At 32.5% G+C, this 22,963-nt stretch overlaps 1 protein-coding gene across 1 annotated transcript in view; it reads right to left on the bottom strand.

Annotated features, from left to right (window-relative positions):
- Positions 1–22,963, bottom strand: part of ft (cadherin-related tumor suppressor fat) — a 289,702-nt gene that overhangs the window by 49,543 nt on the left and 217,196 nt on the right. The window contains exons 2-3 of the mRNA XM_088270108.1: positions 17,095–17,406; positions 6,088–6,321 (exon numbers count right to left, since the gene is read on the bottom strand). Coding sequence (XP_088126234.1) covers positions 6,088–6,321; positions 17,095–17,406 — 546 coding nt within the window. The remainder of the gene's footprint in view (positions 1–6,087; positions 6,322–17,094; positions 17,407–22,963) is intronic.

Genomic DNA, 22,963 nt, shown 5'->3' with positions numbered 1-22,963 from the left:
ATGACTAAGAAAATATATGTGGCGAATGTGAGAGGGAAAACAGAACGTGGACGACCGAAAAAGACTTGGCACGATCAGATCAATCAGAACCTAAAATCTGGCGGTGTCAAAAGTCTGCGTAATCGGAGGGCATGTATGACTAGATGTATGGATGTGAAGGAGGCTAGGAGTGTATAGTGTATGTCAGGACAGAAGAGTGTGGCGTTCCATCCTCTCTGCCTACCCCTGCGGGGAAACGGCGTGATGGTAGTAGTAGTAGTAGTAGTACAAATGCCATTTTAATATATGTAACTCCTTTGACATTCATACATTTTTATGAATCGGTTATGATTAAATGCAACGCTATAGCGTCTCTATTGACGGCAGTCAATGTAACAGATAAATTTACAAAGCTCAAAAAAACAAATATTAATATGATATTAATATTGATATTGATAATTAAAAAAAGCTTTATCTCCGTAAAATGAGTGGTGTAAACTGAAGATTGACGATAACTGCCACAAGACAATTTTATTGCTTGAAGTCCGATTCCTACGCTTTTATGTGCATGCGTTTGTAATCTACGAATCACTTTTCTATGCATGCTGGATATTGTTAAAGTTTGACTCGCAATGGTAAATCATGACTACTATTTGGAAAATTTCTTTTTATGAAAATCACACAGAATGGTTTACAATGCACAAATATGTTGAAAAAATGTTTTTTACGGTTTTGATGTTGGATTTTGATTCATTTTAATGTTACTATGTAACCACTCTCCGTTATTTTTTTGTACAAAATGTAAAATTGACTAACCACAAAGTAAATGGTTTAAATATTAAAAAATATTGATAATTATTTCAAGGTTATTCGAAAACGTTACATTTTAATTTCGTAAATATGATATGTCATTTCTAATAGTTTCTCATCATCACCTATTCATAAATACATTATGTTAATTTGAAATTTTCAAAGTTACTGAGGTAGACCTACCAATAAAAACCCGAATTATTTATTCCGAAAAAATGGGCATATTTGTGTTACCAAGTACGTCGTAGCAATTACAAAACTCAACATAATTTAAAATGAGTTTAAACACTTCAGGTTTAAGCAGCATGAAAAAATAAATGATATCCTCGACATAATCTTAGTAATCACTTGATGACCGTTCTAACCTTTTTTATTTTAAAGTTTGATTGGTATCGATAAAAAATGCTGGAAGATAAAACGGGTCTCCTTTGGTGTCAGATGAAGTTGTAAACTTAAATGTCGACCATTAGTGACATCTCTTATCGATTGTTAACATCGTTTGTATCAATCTTTCAATTAATAATTACAAACGAGACTTTGATACACAAAACCACCGCATCAAAATATGACAGTGTCACCTGTAATGGTAGGCGATTAAATCGGATTTTAGCTGAATATGGACTGGAGACAGGGAACTCGAATGATTTCCGTTAGAGATGATATATCTATGAGAGATAAATGAACATATTCAGAAAATAGTTAAGTTATTGCACGCTGCCTAAGAGGATCGTAAATTAATATTCATGCCTTGCCTTCTTACGAATGTAAGTACATGAAAATTCATGTAATATACCTAGCATTACGTAATTTACGCTTAGCAGTGGTTTTAATACGTAAATACAGTACTTAATTCGACAGTGTTTTTAAATACAGCCAAATTGTTGTATGATTATTGTACATATATCGATGATTAAAAAAAAACTTGAAAACAGGTAGCTACCCGTAGCGCTTTTTCTACAATAATTAAAATAAATTACCAAAACAGGGTTTTTCTGATTTTGAAACAGCAAATAAATTCATACCAGATTAACGTTAATAGAACACACTGTATGAGAATCATTCCGTTGTTTCGCAACAAATAAGAAAGGTAAAGTTCGCTTTACTTAGATTCGTTCGTGTTTTAAAGTTCAGTCGCAATAAATTTATATTCAAGGAGTGATGTATTCAAATGTACTTAAACTTTTTTCATTGATTTTGGCATAATTTGGTACAATCGGCACAACTTTAGTGTTGATAGTAGATTTTTACTTACTTATAACCCTTATCCACACCCAATGGTGCATAGGGCACTGCATCGAATTGACGCCGTGCTATCTTGATCATTACTTACATGAAGGCAAGGTGATCACTCTTGCGCATCAGGAACCAGTCCATGGTAATATTAAATAAATATTACAATGTAATATCACTAATATTTATTTTCACCCCCCCTGGGAATCGAACCCGGGACCTCCAGCACGGTAGCTAAACACGCTGACCATTACACCACGGAGGCGGACAAAGATTTTTACATGCTCGTTAATACACCCCAGGAAAAATGTTTGCCATATCTGCCGGCTTAGCAACAGTAGAGCTTTCTGTTGGCAATATATAATATAATACACATTTAATTATGAATGTTTGGTAACTATCTGGCACTTAGTTCACGAGAGAACTGAGTACCCCGAGGGGACCATTATATTTGCATCAGATTAAAATTGCTCATTCACCATTATTTGCGAGCATTTTTTAAGGTAACAATAAATCATTAACAGATAAATTCCTTCAAAATAATTGGCAAGCGAGTATATAATATTGTAACGAACTCACAATAAATATTTATGTGCATTTAGTTCGGACTTTTTTTCTAATCACAATAATGAACTAGCGATTGTTGTATGGTAGTGGTTTTTATTTGATTTTTTTAATGTTAAGATTCCTCGGACAAAATGATTAATAACATCAAAAGGAGGAAGATAAACAAATAAATGTTATTAATGGCGGACATGAAGCGCTCGTGGACCGCAATAAATTAAATTACTTTGATGCGTGGCCTTATTGTTCTTATAAATGTTCTCCTATTGTTATAAAAATAACGTTTAAATAAAATCAACTTGTCTCGCGGACAACAAACCTGTTTAAGTTATCCGATTATATTGTCTAGCGTACACATACAAAAGTCAAATAATCTTACGTTACAATTTATTGCCGGTCTGTACAGCGGGTATAAAGAAAAAACAAATGAAACGTTTTTGGAGATGATTGGAGGAATCTGTAAAATGTTCTTCCCCGGTATTTCTGGGTGAGCCCATTTCTTACGATTCGAGAAGATGTTCCGATATACCCGTGACTTTACTATCCGTAGGCTAAGTGGATTTATTCCTAGTGTGTCTACTCTGCTCGGTAAACACATTATAATGTACCGGAGCCTACACACATTTATGTAGGTACTGTATAATTATTAAAACAAATTAATGTGAGCCTTTTATCCAGGGCAGAGTACATTTCAAGGGTGAACTAGAGATACGTTTCTTAATGTGCACTAATATACTGAAGCTTTTACACAGCAGAATCCATTTTGCAATGGAATTGCATACCCAATCTTGGGAATATTAAAAATTAAAAAAAGTTCTTTCTTTACAGTAGAATCGGATAACAAACGCTACGGGTGACAATTTAGCCTAAAAATACGAATCAAGATAAAAAATACATTACTTAATATAAAATGCTTTGAGAATTGGAGATTTTTTCCATTACTGTTTTTTTCATACTTAAAATTGTCTGTTACCATGACAGTTAGTACCAAGAGGTTTCAATTTGTTATGGAATGTCACAATTCTCTGAATATAATACACTACGTTAAGTACAATTATGACACAAGTTGTGACTGTAAATTAAATTATCGCGTTATGTCACCATAGCACATTTATTATTGAAATTCACCCCTGTTTCACGTAATGATTGATTTCGTTTATAATCAAATGTATTATCGTAATATAAACATACAGAAACGACCACAAGGGGGATGCAAATGCATCGAAGAGAATCACCAAAACCAACAAAATAAATTCAGTAATTATTTCATTTATCTGTCATTTTAGATCATAAAATCGAAGAAAAACAAATAAAATAATATTTACAACATTTTGAGTGTGTCCAAATACTTGTTCACAAATCTGGATTATCTAGTGAAGTTCTAGTGATTCAAGAACAAGGTTTCTAAATTGGTTCATATATATAGAACTTCCAAGAATTTGAATAGTGTGGTTGTCAATAATGGGTAGAATTGGTGAATGTTACACGTGTGTAAAGCGATCACTTAAACCAGCCTGTGACGGTCGTTAGCCCCGTAATTGCCCAGACTTCCATATTCTTCTTCATCTTTGACGAGATGTCAAATAATAATAAGAAAATAATATTATTCAGAAGTATTGCTTTACTTAGTACAATATATAAAACTAATAGGGCTACCCCTTAAAATACATTTTTAGGGAAATTTTATTACTCATGAATTAATAATGCGATAAAAATCATTTGTATCTTAAAATCAGTGAAAATGATTTATTATTTAAGAAATGGGTTATTTATTATTGTTTGGTTAAAAAACAATAATTATGATAATGACTAAGAAGAAAGACCACAAAGTGTCATGATATTTCTCGGAGAGGTATTAATTAAAAGAAATCAGTGAGTATTGCAGTGTTATAGGAATTTAGATTACATACTAATTCCGTTAAAATGGAGGCTTCGTAATATATTTCCTAACGACAATGCTTATTTTATACAGAGAAAATAGCTTTTCGAAAGGAACAATTAGTATTTAATTAATATAAGGAAACAAGTTTCTAATTAAAAGCCGTTTGAATAATTTTATGCGATGCTTTATGGTTTGTTATGGGGAAATATAACATATCGCGGAATTCAAATTATAAGTCTTATGAATATCCACATATACATATTGATTGTATTATATCGTATCGATATCGATAGTCGTGAACATCTTTCTCTCAAATTATTGGAATTTTTCATAGATCTTCCTTCTATGTTTCCTTTACAAATAGTTTTAAACAATATGTCTCATATTATAATATGAATGTATGAAAATAATATGAACACCATTTTAGTGATCAAGTTATTTTTTCGGCTGATAGAATAAATAGTTTTTTTAATTGTTACAAAATGAACTTCAATAAAAAATCGTACCTTTATCACAATATTTTGAGTGTTTACAAATTCTGATTTTTTTCTGTGGAGTTTTTTATATCTTTTTATTAATATGTTATTTATGGATTGAATAGTAAATGTTGCTCAGTGTATAAAGGAGACTTCTTCATCTATGTTGAGATATCAATAAATAAATTGGTACCTTTTATCAATTAATACGATTTTCGATAATGTTTTCACTCATATTTATTCAATATTTCCCTGGACTGGTTGGTACCTGAAGCGGAGGGCTGATCACCTTTCCTTCATATGTTAACGATCAAGATAACACTGCGTTTATTTGATGCAGTGCCTTATGCACCATTGAAGTGCGGATAAGGGTTTATCGAAAGTAAAAAGATCTTTCAACATGCATATCCAACAGCGCGTATTTCTTCTTTTTCTCCCTATCTCTACGTCACCTAGGTCATGCCTTCGAATCATATTTTCTTTCTGCAATATCCGTGAATTATTTGGTCTTTCTCTAATGTCTTTCGAGAAAAGTCCATGGCGATTGCCTGGTTCACAATAGGACCAGGTTCTCTGCGTCCTATGTGCCCATACTATCTCAATTGTTTATCTTCTACCTTACTATTGATGGCTATTACGCCCAAGTTTCCACGAATGGGTAAAAAAAATATTTTGTCTCTGAGCGACACTCCAACTGACCATCTAAGCATTCGCATTTCAGCAGATACAACAACTAACTAACTAACTAACTAAACATCACGCCGCTTCCCCGCAGGGGTAGGCAGAGATAATAGAATGCCACACCACTCTGTCTTTGCAAACATTATTCGCCTCTTCCACGTTCATGCATCTCCTCATACATACCCGCCGATTATAACAACTCCTAACCTGACTACTTTCAAGTATTTGGTATACCTAATTGTGCCATGTTTTGCTCAGTCTTCCTCTGCTCCTTTTTCCAATTACATTCGCCTTATAAATTTGTTTAACCGTTCTTCCCTCACTCATTCGTTCTACATGTCCAAACCATCTCAACACACCTTTCTTAACTTTATCGACAATGCTTGTCTCAGCTTTGCATTCCTTTCTTATTTCGCTACAGATACAAAAACACTTATGTATTTCTAAATAATTAGTATTTCTTACCTCTTCGTAATCAAGTCTCGCCGTGAGGGTGAATACTCCAGTGTGAGGGTTGAGGGAGAAGACATCGTTCGCCCAGTCGGAGATCACGGTGTAGGTGAGGCGCGCGTTGGGGCCGAGGTCAGGGTCGGATGCCGCCACGCGCCCCACCCTTGCTCCGCGGGCTGCATTCTCGGGGATGTCGAACGAATAAGCGCTTTCCAGGAATACGGGAGGATTGTCGTTCGTATCAGTAACCTGAAAATGAGACGTTTGATTAGAAACGGAAAATGAATTGAATACTGTATTTGTCCATATGTAATGTATTTGTGCATTTGCAGATTTTTTATTTATTTATTTCTTTAATTAGCTTATATTTTCTTTATAAAATTAAAAGACTTCTTTTTCACTATTTTTTATTATTCATATAATTCAACCTACCGGTTTCAACAATATATTGCCATCATCAGGGTTTTTGTTTTAAATATAAAAAAAACATTAAAAATATTATTAAAAAAATTCCACACACTCCATAAAAATCCAAAATATTACAATACATTGTGGAAACCGATAGGTTGAATTATATGAATAAAAAAACGTAATGAAAACAAATTCTTTAAAGACAAATTTTATAAAGATCTATAAATTATCAAGGTCTATAAATTATTTACATATACCTCATTTGTTGCGTATAAAGCAATTTTGTTGGAAAAATCGTTTTTTTCAAAATTGGCAGGCTAGAAATTTATACTTGCAAATCGTTTATCTGTTGATAAGTTATTGTTATTTTCTAAAATTGATGAAATTGTAAAGGATCTTGTACAGCATTATCGTATATTGAAAAAGCAACGAGTTTTTGGTTCATATTCTTTGGAGTATTAACATAAAATTAAAATTCCGGATTCGCGGAGATATAACGTCGTGAAATTTATATTTATTTTATGACGTTAGTGATTTATTTCGCAGCTCAAACGAAATTCATAATGGTTCTAGAAATCACGCAAAATCGTTCGAATATTAATTAGATACTTACAAACCTGAGTTACAACTTTCGTAGTTATATTTTGACACTCAATATTGATAAAGAGGAATTTAGAAGTCTAGGTATAAACAGGGCTTACGACCTGTCATAGTCTGGTTAAGTGATCACTTTACACGTGCAACATTCACCATTCTACCCATGATTGACAATCGCACTACTCAAATTTTTGGAACTCCTAGAAACGAGTATATTGATCAGTCTCGAGATACAGTACATATGAGTTTACAACAGCCATCTTTGTTGGATATGGAAAACCTTTTGTTAAGCAGAAACCCTTTTTTGTATGCAAGATCCGAATCCCGTATTATTTTTACATACTGGGAAATGCTTGAAAATATATTTTATGCAGCTTATAATTTGACCAGTTATTTATTAGGCAGACCGCTTCCGTGGTGTAATCGTTAGCGTGTTTAGATACCGTACTGGAGGTCTCGGGTTCGATTCCCAGGGGGGGGGGGGGGCGAAAATATATTTTAAATAATATTTTAATATTTATTTAATACTACCCTGGTCTGGTCCCTGAAGCGCAGCAGTGATCACCTTGCCTTCGTATAAGTAACGATCAAGATAATACTGCGTCAATACGATGCAGTGCCCTATGCACCATTGGGTGTGGATAAGGTTTAGAAGTAAGATAATAAATTTTACTCACAACATTTTGAGTGTATCCAAATACTTGTTCATAAATCTGTTAGCAAGAAAATATAATACTATATATATATTTTCCAAAATATAATAATAATGAATTTCTGTATATGTTTTTGGAGTAGTGAGCCACTTTAAAATAATTTCTCATGGTATCGTTTAACATCGTTTAACGAATGTCACATTGATGCTAAGTACATTATCGCGATGTAATGATATAATTCCCCATACCTTAGTTATCAGAGTAACAAATAACAACTAATCCATCTACATATGAAGTGAAGATGTTATCTCTCATAACAAACGATTTACGGATGGTTTAACCTCAACTGGACATTTAATAAGACAAAATTATGAAGCATTCCTTCATTTGAAAAGAGACCCAAACCGGTATCAGACAGTTAACGTTTGAAATAAAATATTTGTTGATTCGTTATGATCAGACTTGAAGAGTAGGTACTCCTTATGTTCGTTCGGTTGGTAGCGAAGAGTCGCTTTTTTCTTGTTCCGATCCTAGACTTAGATACCATCGGCATTCGGTAAGGAAGACAAGGTGTAAGAGGAGATGTGACAGGTGGGGACAGGCTGAAGGGAGAAGGACTGCGGAATGCACAAAAAGGGACTATGGTCATATTTTTTACTCACAAAAAATTTTATTTTTAGCAATATTTTCATGTCAGCTGCTTCAGAGCTGAAAATTAATATTTATGAAACGAATACATCACCTAAACATACATTATCTAATTATGTATGGATATTATTCATGGCATATTGGGATGAGTCCAAATCATTGTTCACAAATCTTGGTTTCTCCACTTTATTTACATTTTGACTTCTCAACCAAGATGAAGGGGAATATGGAAGTTTTTGTATTTACAGGGCTTATGACATGTCATAGGATTGTAAAATGACCACTTGACACACGAGTAACATTCACTTTTCTACCCATGATTGTTAATCACTTAACCAGCCTAGAAATATCATAAGTCCTGTAAATACTCAGGCTTCCATATTTATTCCCCAAGAAACGTATAAACGTATTAATATAAGCTTGTACGACGAAGGGTATGCAACTCTGAGTGTTCTAGTCTTGTTGCAATTGTCGTTTCTAAAATACTAGTAATCTCTATTACTTTGATTGTATGATCCTTTATCAAATGATCTGGAACGCACGACATCTTCATAAAATTTAAGATTAAATTAACACCGTAGCGATGAAATGCGGTGCCTTATGCATATATTTTAGTTTTTAATTGAAAGTTTGTGGAAAACACAATATTATAAATAATAATATAACATTCTTAAGACAGCATAATTTGTCTGGGCTTCTTTCTTCAATACAGGTACCAGTGGTTTCTTACATACCTACATAAATTTTATATTTTATGCCCCCTCTGAAACCTTGTCAGTACACATAACTTCCTGAATTCAAAACCGACATGTTCATAATTAATTTACAAACAAAAGCCTACAAAATAACACATGTTACGGAAACTACTACCATGCTAACGTTCTGATATAAGTGTTTAGATGTCTTCTTTCCGTTTCCTGGTAAAATATACTTTCTTACTTATTTTGAGAACATTTCCCTAAAATCATCAATAATATTCTTTAACATTAACTTAGCATATAAATATTACTATTTGCAATTAAACATTATTACATAACGGCTGTTTTTATCAATATAATTTATTGAGAAAAGAATTATCACATTAATTGATTCATTAGTCACTATGTGGTAATATCCATCCACTTTTAATTCAATTTTTGCTTACGGTGTATAATAATGATGCCAAAAGCTTTGATACGCGTGTCACAATTACCATTTAAAATAAAAATTCAAAAGGGAGATTATAATGGTGTATAATAATGTATTATAATCCATTTTATTTACAGATTTGGCTATTAATTTGTAGAACTCCATTTAAATTTCAATTTTTCAATATTAAAATCAAATACTGATTTTTAGAGTCTACTTAATTATATTTTATTATTAAATACACAAAAATGAAATTTGTGACACTTGTTTTGCCTTGTTATTTTGAGGCATTTTATGGCATTTTAAGACTACTGTTGTTAGAAAAACACTCACTAAAAAAACTCATAGAAAAATACAAATAATTTTGATAAGTACCCTAGTGTCAAATGAGATAAAAACAAATTAGTATATCTCATTTAAATATACTGAATTATTTAATAATAATAATAATAAATAAAACCCTTATCCGCACCCTAATGGTGCATAGGGCACTGTATCATATAAAACGCAGTGTTATCTTGATCGTTTACACATGAAGGAAGGGTGATCAGCCCTCCGCTTCAGGTACCTGTCCATGGTAATACTGAATAAATATTACAGTGAAAAAATCATTTATATTTATTTTACCCCCCTTGGGAATCGAACCCGGGATCTCCAGAACGGTAGCCGAGCGTGCTGACCATTACACTACGGAGGCGGACATTATTTAATCAGATTTTATTTAAATGGTTCAGTTTTACCTTTAGATTAGTAACTTATTTTTCTGTTTTTAGTATATCTTTACAAATTTTTATTTCCTGAAATAAATTCTCATAATTAAAATTTATTCAACAAAAAGTTTTGTTTAGTTATATTATGCTAAATCAGTATTGTTTTCAGAAGTACGAATACTAAAAATTAACGAGATCCAAATGCAAGTACTAGTAACGACGCGATAAAAATTTTCCATTATGAATGAACCATTGTTCTTAGCCGAAGATAGGAGAGAAGTCAGAATCGAGTGCACGACGGAATGAAGATAGGAATCAGTAGAAGATAGACGGAAGGAGAGAGATGCGACAGGATGGAGAAGAAGAAGCTGGGATCAGATCAAATCACCAAGTCACGTGAGATGGGATGACTTTGAAGACAATAGAATTCCACCGGACAGATGATTAAGAAATAGAATTGGAATATTCCGAGTTGATTTTTAAAGCAAACGAAGGTAAATAATTCAGAATGGCCATTGAATTGGTCAGTTGAAGGTTTTTAAGAATGAAAGCAATGACTTTTAATTGGATATTCAAATATTAATTTATGATTTCGTTAAAAAATCTAAGACAAATGATTATGTGATATTATTGACTGAACTTCGTTAAAAATATGAGTAAGTTTAAAAAAATAGCTTGGTTGTATGAAATATATATTTTTATAAAATTAATATACTTTGTTTTCAACACTTTTTTTATTCATATAATTCAATCTACCGGTTTCAACAATACATTGTCATCATCAGGGTTTATTTTAATATATAAAAAAAACATTAAAAATATAAGAATACTTTCACAAAAAAAATCTTTAGTGTGTGGAAGTTTTTTTTTGTGAAAGTATTCTAATATTTTTAATGTTTTTTTTATATATTAAAATAAACCCTGATGATGACAATGTATTGTTGAAACCGGCAGGTTGAAATATATGAATAAAAAACGTGGTGAAAACAAAATCTATTAATTATATAAAAATATAAAATGTACCACAAAGTATCTGCGGAAAACATTCAAGAAATATGTATTATTTAGATAAATATTAAGATATTGACTTATCGTCAAAAAATTATCGAAATTCTTACTTCTTCATTCACTTTTTTTTGACCAGTAGTATCGCGTGCTCAAGTATTTTTGGTAGCATGGAATGCTCTTCTACCATTAGTAAAAAATACTAAGAATGAGATTTTTAGAAAAATACTAAAAACCATTTATTACCTAAATCATTTACATTATCTCCTTTTCTCCAATTCAATCATAGTGAAGCACCTTGGAGGTTGTATTTTACTAAAATAGCGCTGTATAAATCATCCATAATAATCATTATTATTAATATTATTGTATTACCAAAAAATTTAAGTTTGAGTATAAAAAGTGAATTTTTATTTCTACTCATTTTAGTACTAAATTAAAAGTTCTATAAAAGTATTTTTCTTCTTGTTTGAATTAATAATAAAAGTTGTTCGGCTACTCCCTGGAAAGGTGATTGATCAACCTGTTGTTATCATTTTTATGTGTGAGATACATATAAATAAAACGCATGTCTGTAGGTGGCAAGAAACGTGTTTATAGCTATTAAAGTTGGAATGTAATCTGTACAGTGAAAATATTTTTTAGGTATAACTTTTTTATTATTATTCCAGATGATTAATGTCACTAGAAATATACTTGATATTGCGTTTACATCCACGTTGTATTGCATACTGTTGATGTAAGCCACGATTTTTCGGAAAATAGACTTAACGAGTAATAAAAAAGTAGTGATAGATTTTTAAAATAATATTTATTAACACTGATTAGATCTGTTAAAAATTGTAATGAATGATTAATGATACTAACATTGCGATTCGTTGATTGTAAATTAGACAAGCAAAATAGGAGATTTAAAGTGGTGTGTGTATTTTATATCATCAACAATAAATTTTGTAACCTTACTGTAATGTCATTTGACATTCCCTCTTATCCTCAGATTCACATATAATAATATTGATATATTATACTTCCTAAATAGAAAATATTTGTAGCTGTTTTATTCATGTTTTAATATTATAATATTAAATTTAAATTGTTTTTTTTTTCATTACAAAACCCATATATCTGTATTTTTATATTATTTTATTTTTAACGATAGTTATGAACTCATAAGACAGTAAAAAAAGAAAGGATCAATGAATTATCATTACGTATGCAAATAAAAAAAGATTTATCAATTTTATTTTTATTTTTATTTGCTAACGATGGGCATGAATTAGCTATGTAAAATTATAATATACTATCGTCAACCGGTTTCGAACCACGCAATGTTTTCATAATAACCAAAAAGTATTTGTTTTTAAACTTGAAATATGTGAAATGCATTTTTAGCATTATTTTTATTTAAATTGACTCTCAGCAAAGAGTTTCCTTGCAGTGAAAGAATTTTAGTCAATACAATTTGATATCTTTATCAAGTTTCATGTTTTTTTTAGTTATTAAGGATTAAAGGAAGGATAAAAAGTAACCCAGAAATAATATTTGGCATGTAAGCGAATTCCAGAAGTATGATTTTAGATTAATTTCAACCTTTCGTTTTCATCAGGCTTAAGGTAAAAATAGTACCAAAAATAAATGTGGTTCAAAACAAAGTTTGAGTTGTACTTATTTTCTAAAATATCTCACAAATTATTCTCAAAAACCATTAAAGAAAAACATGTTTTTGATTATTTATGGAATTACTTGAATGTTTTTCGCAGATACTTTGTGGCACATTTTATAAACTTTATAAAATTAAATAACTCTGTTTTAACCACTTTTTTAATAAAAAAGTGTTAAACGTGTTTTGTCGGTCATATTGTATGAAAAAAGACATGGTGAGAAAAAACAGATTTTAAGAAATATTGGTATTTACCAAATATAAATTAAATAAAAAAAAACAATAAAGGATTTGAAAATGAATGGATGCAGAACGAATTATTTATTACTAGAAGGATATTGGGGTTAGAACTCGTTTAACTATTTTTTTAACAGATAATATTTATAAGAAAATTGTAAATATACACGCATTTTAGTAAGCTAGTACCAGCGCATCCGGATTCAGCGTATGCGCTCCCATAGAGAGACGTGACGGTTTAGAAGTTAGTGAGACGCATGTGTGTGTATCGCCGTAGTATATGAAGTATGAAATAATGATTCCTTCCGCCGACCGGTCGGGGCGGAGATTCATTCGCCCGTAAATGACACATATCAGCCGCCGTATCAATTTTTAGATCGAGTCTCCTGATCTTGATCCGATATTTACGAAACTACAAATGGGAGCAAAAAACACGCAATCGGTTGGCGATGTTATTTTTTTACAACGGACAGGTAGCAACTTGTATCCGTAAAAATGTTTATTTACATCGTTATATATGTTATTAAAACACGCATTAACAAATCTTCGATCGGCGGTTTTTTGGTTAGTTGAAACTGGAAAGAAATTAGCAACGAGTTTTAGAGAAATACATTACGAAACAGTTGATATTTTATGAAGATTGTGAGAACTTGTCGCCGTTAGAATATGAATACATTATTTAAAACAAAATAAGAATACTTTTTTTTTATTTTTGTACTGCTGCATTTTCTTAAAAATTATATGAAATAAGTAATTTGATAAAAATTATTGGTTTTATGTTTCATAATTTACAAAAAATTATGTAAGAATAGACAATAATGGTTTGGGTCACACTTGGTTGCATTATTTCTGATGTTAATAAATACTATATTAGTTATTGATTTGGCATTAACTTTATGGAATGACATGTTGATTAATTAAAAAAAAAATAAATACTAGAATATACCACTTTATGAGTTTTATTTATATACGACTAATAGTTTTAATTTTTACCAGAAGATGAAAACATCTGTAAGTTTTCGAAACTAGTCGTATATATAAATAAAACTCATAAAGTTGTATATTCAAGTGTTTAATTTTTTAATTAATAAATACTTCTTTTTCTTAAAATCTATTGTGACACGTGTTTCCAAGACTGTATGCGAAGCTAAGTCTAAATTTTGGAGTTGTGTCCTTAGGACGTTGAAGGATGGAAAGAGGGTAGGAAATGTTTATTACTTTTATTTTTTTCATTATTATTATTTATTATCAGTGGGAACATGGATATTAGGGGTGAGGCTTTAATCGTTGCTATATTGTGAATTATAGGTTTATTATTTTCTTTTAAAAAAATAACTTAATTTAAAAACGGATAGATATTACCACAAAGTGACTGCCGAATCAATTAATTTTTAAAAATCTGACAATCCTTAAAACAAAATTGAATTTGAATAGAAATTATTGAAGATCCAGAAAGTACAAATAACATACAAAGTAATTTACAAGGTAAAATAAATTTGTAAGTAAGTTAAATATATTGAACATAACTTAACTTTTAACTTGGTTAAATGTTGAGTGAAGTTTTACATTAACAGTGAATACTCGGAAATTCCTCAATGAATAATTTGTCCATTGAGTATCGGAACCCCCGTGCGGCAATAGACGGAAATCCTAAATACATTAATAGTATTTTGTAGCGTCATACCCGTGGCAATCTTTAGAAAGAAGGTAAAATATAAAGGTACCAAGAATAATCAAAAGCTCTGACTGAAGCTTTAAAAAATCCGTTCACGACGGAGTCGCGTCTATGCACCGTGACGGAAGCGTTGATCGCACCAAACCGCAAACTGCCCGACTAGTTTAATTACAGCCTAATAGGCAAAGCGTAACAAGATGGACAAAAAATGTATAAGGTTTTTTGAATATCTTGGTGAACAAACCTATTGGGAAAATGTGATTGATAACCATAGAACGAAATGTACTCAATCCCGAGTAAACGACTCCTCGCGGGCGCCTACTGCGCGAGAAGGATCAACTAGCGTGGGATTCCGTCGCGTACTCGACTTTATACACGAGAACTCGTTATCTGTCAATTATCAATCTTAACTAAAAGAAAAACACATTTTCACGACATTTTGAGTTTGTCCAAATACTTGTCAATAAATATGGGCTTAAAATAATAATTCAAAGTCCAAATCTAAAATAATAACCCTCAATATTTTGAGTCTAAAATCCTCCGAATAAATATGGGTTTCCCCACTTATTATTAGATTTATTTAAAAATATTATGTAAAAATATAATTTAGGAGATTACGAGTATTTGAGAAAGGATAAAAGGGACAATATCAAAACACTTATGTAAGGTAGACAGACACTGCTGATATTTAAAAGTTTCTGGGGAAATAATGTGCATTATATTTTGACATCTCAATATAGATGAAGAAGAATTTGCAAGTTTAACCGTCATAAGCTTGGTTTCATAGCCATGATTACCAAGCCTATGACGGTCGTAAGCCCTGTAAATGCCCAGACTTCCATATTCTTCTTCATCTATATTGAGATGTCAACAAATTTTAAAAAATGTGCTTTTATTATTTTTAACAACTTTTCATGTCGTTTGACAAATTCCAAATAGTTGTTTTCAAATAAGGTTTTTCTAATATTGAATGAGCAAAGTACTCTTTTTATGTAAAGTAAGACTGGCAAATGATACTGTCTGCCTCTTCACAAACGGCCAAGTCTAAAATTTTCATCACATCTTCAACTAAGAGCTGCGGCGACTGTCCGCGCATTCCTGATTGCCGGTAAAGTTTTTTACGTTCCGCGGCAGTCGATTAAAAGGAATTTAGTCTACAGGCACAGTTATTCGCATTTATTTATTTTGAGGCCCTTTGATGAATAGCAGCTCCGACTTTTTGTCTAGATTGATCGGAAACGCGTTGAAGGACTACCATCAGGATTTATGTCGGCAATGAGAGCTTTTGAGGTAAATTGTTTGCAACAAAAATGTGTCGTACAACTTGTCGGAGACAGAAGAAAACGCGTGCCGAACGTATCCTCGTCCGAAGCCTAGGGTTGGTTTCGGAGCTTTTTACTACGTTTCGAAAAATGTGAAAAATATCAATATTCTTTAATACAACAACTTGCATAAAATCATATTTTTTTACAATATTAATAGTATTATTATCTCGGAAATGTCAGTTTTAAAGGTGTCTCTTTTAAACTTGATCTAAAGCCGTTTCAAAAATTAGTGCAATATAAATGTACAATAGTGGGCAGAATGTCACTGGTAGAATGATACATGTCTCACATCAAGTTGAAACATTAGATTTTATATTCAGACCGTAAATTTGCCTTTTCCAATTGTCGTATGCACCAAAACATGAGATAGTTATACAAATATTCAATTATGATTTCCGTAAGGAATTTGAGTGTGCTAGTGACACAATGGTGACAACAGCATAGTTTGCCAACATAGTTTGGCTACCATTTTTTAGTTATTACCATTAGCTCTAAAGCTTCTATTTTTTTAAGTAATAACCCGCATAGACTCTTCTTGTTTCGCTGTCGAGCGTCTACCCAACTACGCCTGTCACCTAATAACTAATATATAGAAAAAAACAAAGTCAAAAAATTGGCAATCATTTACTGATAATTTTCTATCACCATAGCACACAACGATTTCAAATAGTGATCAAATAGTCAATTTCTTCTAGTGGAACGGAAGGTCTGCTGATGACAGTCAACAGTCCGCTTCTCCTGAGGAGTTTTACGTGGTTTCCTCCCAGCAATGAGCAAATGCTGAGAAGTTCCTGTTTGGCCCACACTAGATTATCCCTCCTGTTCCCAACACAGATTCAAATAAAAACATATTTTATTAGCTAGAAGAAACAAAAATCCACTAAATGATGTATAAACCTTGTACATAATAAGCAAGGTAAATAATAAATGCAACTCCCATCTAAAAAAAAAAAACAATTTCAAATGTACTCACTTGAATCGTTATGGTATTATCCGTATTCTGCAGTCCATCACTTGCCCTGATGACTAGCTTATAGATGTCCTTGGTTTCCCGGTCCAGAGGTTCCAGCAGGCGCAGGGTCCCCGAGTCGGGGTCCAGGGAGAATTTGTCCTTCCCCTGCGGTTCTCGGAGACTGTAGCGCACTCTTCCCAGGGTATCGGGATCTCTCGCCTTGACCACGCCGACCGTTTGACCAGCTCCCAGTTCTTCGGACACCGTGAAAACGATGGGCAGGTCTCCGAAAGATGGCGGACTGTCGTTCTTGTCGAGGACGTTTACCCGAACCTGCAAAATAAATAATAATAATGTTATAAAAAAATTGTAAAAAAAAACATGTATTGGTCACTTAGAGACTACAACCAAATTTTAAATAAATAAGTAACAACAGAAATACGGCTGTCCAAACTCAAAACACAGTAAGGGACATTTTATGTAGTGCGTTTTTTTGCATTTTTGCTGATTCTACTTTATCCAAAAATGCAAAAAAAACGTATTACAAAAAATGTCCCTTACTGTGTTTTAAGTTTGGATAGCTTAAAAGTTAACAATACAGTTGATTTATTTATTTATTAATTAATGATTGAATTTCATAATTTTAGAAGTGTTTCCTAGTATATTAAATGATCCGCGGCTCGAATCTTGCAATTTATCCAAATAAAGGGTCTCTGTTTAGTAAAAACTTTCTTCTTCCCACCATAGATGGCTCTAGTGAGCTCACATGTAAAAAGTTATGAGATTAATGATTTATGTAAGAATTATAAAAAAAATGACTATTGTAGTAGTCAATCATAGGTAGAATGAGTTATGCTTGTTGTGCGTGTGTAAAGTGATCATTTAACCAGCCTATGACAGCCCATAAGTCCTGTAAATATGCAGACTTTCATACTCTTCTTCATCTATGTTGAGATATCGAAAATGTAAATTTATAGGAGCTTAAGTTTTTTGTGAGTAAACGAGATACTCGATTTATGTAATTTTCTGTGGAGCTACCCGACTCGTGTGAGGAAGACAGCGAAGTAAATGAATTAGTTTGAGCGTGATACAGCATTTACAGGGCATCCAGACGTTACTTGCATGTACATTACACTTATAATACGAGAGTATGGTTAGACGTAACACGTCGAGCCGAGGTAAGAGTTTTCAAATTTTGGGCGCAAATCCGGGACCAACGCCTCGGGCTGTCAATGAGAAGCCTTTTCACGCGTGAGAAGTCATTTCGAGGGGCAAAGAGTGTAGGAGAATTTTGGATGCGTTTTGGCGATTGCAACCGGCATTCGATCATTTTGTGGGCGTGGTGGCGGCGGTCCGACATCTAGATGCTTGACCCGAGATTACCGCTGCACAAGAGGGAGAATGAAATAAGCCCATCTAGAACAAAAATCTTACCAGAGTTGAAAGATCTATAAATTTATGCAGGGGAGCCGCATGTCTCGCGACCACTTATGGCTATTGCGAATAAATTCGCGGTCTCGGCTAATCACGATTATGCGATTGTAACCCGAGGCGACCGCCTGTACGGACTATAGGAGATGCTTGCATCATGTCGTGGAAACTATGATCATATTCGCGATCCACGAGCGACCATCGATGTACGAGAGTGATTTGATTCGCCATAGTACAAATATTCCTAGTATTCCCGACAGCGCTTGGCGTGCGTCAATTTTCGCACAAATAAATCTCGGGCTCATTGCTATTTCGGTCTTTTTCACGACGAAATTATCTTAGACGAAAACGCTAATAAATATAAATCGATACCTACGTCCAGAGTGATGGCGTGTCCGTACTGGGCAACTTATTATGAGATCAAATTTTATATTGTTTATGGCTGACACATAAATTGAGGATTGTTTATGGATTAGACGAAATTTGTGCGAGTTTTTTTGGTCAATGGATACTTGTATAATATATTGATTTAGATCTTAACTCGATGAACTAAAGAATGGACCACGGTCTGGGCAGACTTCGAGTTTTAGTTATGCTACATAAAAACAGACTTACGTACACAAAGTCTTGAATTTAAAAAAAATCGTAAAAAGACGATGTGCCTATTTGTAGGTACTATTAAAAAAAATAACATGGTTTTAACAACTTATTTTTCATTCTTCAAACCCTCGAATCGAAGCCGAGACCTCCAGTACGGTAGCCGAGCGTGCTCGACCATTAATCTAAGAAGACGGACAAAAAAAACTTAATACTAACGGAATTTAAATTTCGTACCGATTTATTGTATTAAAAGACTAAATGTATTAATACAGTTACATTAAATGGCATTTAATTTGATTCGGAGTGAGTACTTGAGAATGTTAATTTATTTCGGCGAATCTTACACCGAAGGAGTTGAATTCCTTCGGTATGATGTTTGACAAACGTTGCTTACGGCTGCCATCCGTTTTGATATTAAAATGTCAAATATAAAATTGCCTAGAGCGTCCTTCGTACGGCGCGACGATATCAAAATGAGATTCGATTCGAGATATCTTCAAAATCGTAACCTTTGTGGGCCATTGGAAATTCCACAAACGCTCTAGCCCGTGGGTGTGTAACGGCTTCACTAACGAGACGAGGGAAGTTTCAATGTGCTGTAATTTGATTACCGTATTCAGTCCTTCTTCAGATGGTCTTCGAATTAACTCGATTGTCGAAGGCATGGGCTAGTAATTCGCGGGAACTCTTATAGATCTCTCGGAGAAAAAACTCACGAATCACGATGTGTCAGTACAAAACCACTTCGTAGACTTGTTTTCACATTTTTATCCATGTCAACATATCTATTTAAACTTGTTTGACTTAACTAACGTTTACATCTTTACATCTCAACATCTTTGTTGAGATGTATAAAGAAGAATACGGAAGTCTTACGACCTGTCATAGGTTGGTTTAAATGATTATTTTAAACGCGTGTAACATTCACCATTCTACCCATGATTAAAGGCTAAATTTTTTTATAAAAGAGGCCAAGGGATCTTGCATCCCTTATGTCACTGCGACCAAATTTCGTTTATTGTGACACCCACATTACTAAATGTTTTGGATCTAATACAAACATACATGATATAAATCATACGTCGCTTTATGTGTGAGTATGCCTCAGTATCTATGATTTATTTGAGTAAGCTGACTATTTAACAGAGACCCTTTTGAATGTTTGCAAGATTCAAACCCCGAATTATTTTACTTACAGGGAGTCGCTTGAAAACATGATTTTAAATTTTTATGATGCTTACAATTTGACCAGTTATTTTATTCACAACATTTTCAGTATGTCCAAATCCTTGTTTGCAAATCTGGGTTTCTCCACTTATGAGTTATTTATTTTACATGTCATAAAGGTGTTAAATAAATAAAATAAAAACTGACTCAACTATACCAAAGATGGTAGCGAGAACTCGCAAATTAAAGAACGTATCAATGAAAAGATAACCACAACTTTGAAATTTTAGTAGCGTGGTTATCAATCATCAATCATCAGTTATCAAAAGCGACCACTTAAACCAGCCTATGATAGAACGTAAGTCTAGTAAAAACCCAGACATCCATATTCATCTTCATCTGTGTTGAAAAGAAAATAAAACGTTTACAGTACCTACACACATAGAAATATTATATATCATATAAAAATATTTGATAAATTGAAAATTTATTTATATGAATACGGAAGACATAGAAGTATTTGAGTTCATTATGTGGTTTGAAGCATAACAATTGAAGAATTTCGTTTGTATGTAATACGACAGTCAAATCCTTACGTGCATTATCCCTAATGCGGTTAATAAATTTGCATGCATGTGTTCGTCCTGCCGGTAAGTGTTCTTCCATTTCGATCATTAGAGCCACCTTTGGGCGGTGAGACGCGAACGCTCGTTTCCTTCAGTCATCTTGCTCAGTCAGACGCGAGTTCAGCGTTCTGCAGGCAATAGGGAGGTTTGATAGGTTACATTATAAATGAACGCAGGTTCTGTCCTACCGACGCGCTCGTAGCTTCAGGCTATCAGGATGTGGTACCTTCGAGTACTGCGCCCTGCACAGCCGGACTGGGAGCTTTCTGGTAAACGCTTACTTAAAGCTTTACATATAACTTGAGGCTTAATGAACAGAGAGAATTTAGTTAATATATTTTTAAAGGTGTTTATTATTATATGTTTATTATATGTTTATTTAGGTGTTCAACTTCTTATTGAAAATGTATCATTCTTCCCTTTTATATGGATGGATAAGGAAGTATGAGCATCCCATGCTTACGACCTAGCTTGGCTGGCTTAAGCGATCACTTTATACACTTCGCTCACTCCTTCCAATAACGTATATATATAACGTATATGTAGGTATATATAAAAAAACTTGATTTTCCAGGAGATCATTTCAAAAATTTAAAAATATTATGAAATGTTTTAAAAATAAATATCAAGCCCTTATTAAACAATTTAATGTGCAAAAGATCTTTTTAGGTAAAACCTGAATGTTTTTTCTCCATTTGAAAATATTTTGGAAATTAAAAAAAATAATTCAACAATACCTTGTCTTCAAATGCAAAATCAACACTTTCTGCCCAGAAGCGAGTAAATATTGAGTTAAAAATATGCCGCTTTTGCTGGGATATAGTACATTTTATGGGCATTCCGAATGCACAACTGAAAATTGTCGATTTTTGATATATGACGTTGTTAAAAGGAGTAAGCGACTTGTAAAACGTTCATCATTCTGCCCAATATTGAACATCCATATTGCATTTATTCTTGAAACTTCAATTTATGCATTGGTCTTAGATCCTTCCGCATACGGGTAAGGTTATCAAGACATTTGCGACCTATGGCTGTTTTGAGCGCTATCAGTTGAGGGATGAGTGATGTATTTATTATTAAGCTTGTTTATTTTGAAGCGTACATGGATATAATATAATGAGGATTATTTTTCCAAATCTTTATGAATAACGATTGTTGTCAAAATTTCCTCTTATATTGAACTTTGTATATGTGTACCATCAAGTTTCTTAAGCATATTATAAACAAGGGTTAGTTATTTAACAGTCGGCTAAGACAAATCTTGAGTTTATTAATGCAAACACGACTTGTTTCGAGAACTACGGATGATCTCAGCAACAGATGAAATCTAAATTGGTATTTGCTTGTACAAATTGATGTTGTATTTATTTATTTAAATTATCACGTTATTCCTCAATTTAAATGTAAAATTGATAAATAATATAACGTCATAACTTTTTTTACGAAATTTCGATGAAAATAAAGATAAAGACAGTATACAAATAATTTTGACAATCGTGGTAAATTTAAAAAAATATGTACATGTAAAAAAATCTATTTATTCATTGAATATTTTCAAACACCGTAACACAGTGTTTGAAAATGATGCAGAATGCATCGAAACACGTGTCACAATAGATTTTAAGAAATATTCTCAATATTATAAATATTTAAAGCATTTACTTTGTGGTTAGTCATTTTTATTTTTTTTACAAAAATGTTAATAATATTAGTATATAACCACTCATGGTGAGTGATTATATACTAATATTATTAGAATGTTTGTAAAAAAACAAAAGTAAAACTGGAACTTAAAATGGCTATTTTTAATTAAAGTTTGACTTTAGTAAATACCACTATTTCTTAAAATCCAATGTGACACGTTTTTCCATGTATTCCGAATCATTTTCAAACGCCGTATGACGTATAAGGTGTTTGAAAATAATGCGGAATGCATTGAAACACGTGTTACAGTAGATTTTAAGAAATAGTGGTAATTACTAAGTAAAACTTTAATTGAAAAAAGATAGATTTTACCACACTGCCTACTAAGTGACTGCCGAATCAATTAATGAAATTAAAAG

The sequence above is a fragment of the Brachycentrus maculatus genome, unplaced genomic scaffold, assembly GCF_059751285.1.
Source record: "Brachycentrus maculatus isolate JH-2025_06_01 unplaced genomic scaffold, ASM5975128v1 h1tg000372l, whole genome shotgun sequence".
Lineage (NCBI taxonomy): Eukaryota > Metazoa > Arthropoda > Insecta > Trichoptera > Brachycentridae > Brachycentrus > Brachycentrus maculatus.
Note: the sequence above shows the minus strand (reverse complement) of the source record. Positions and strands in the feature narration are given on the sequence as shown.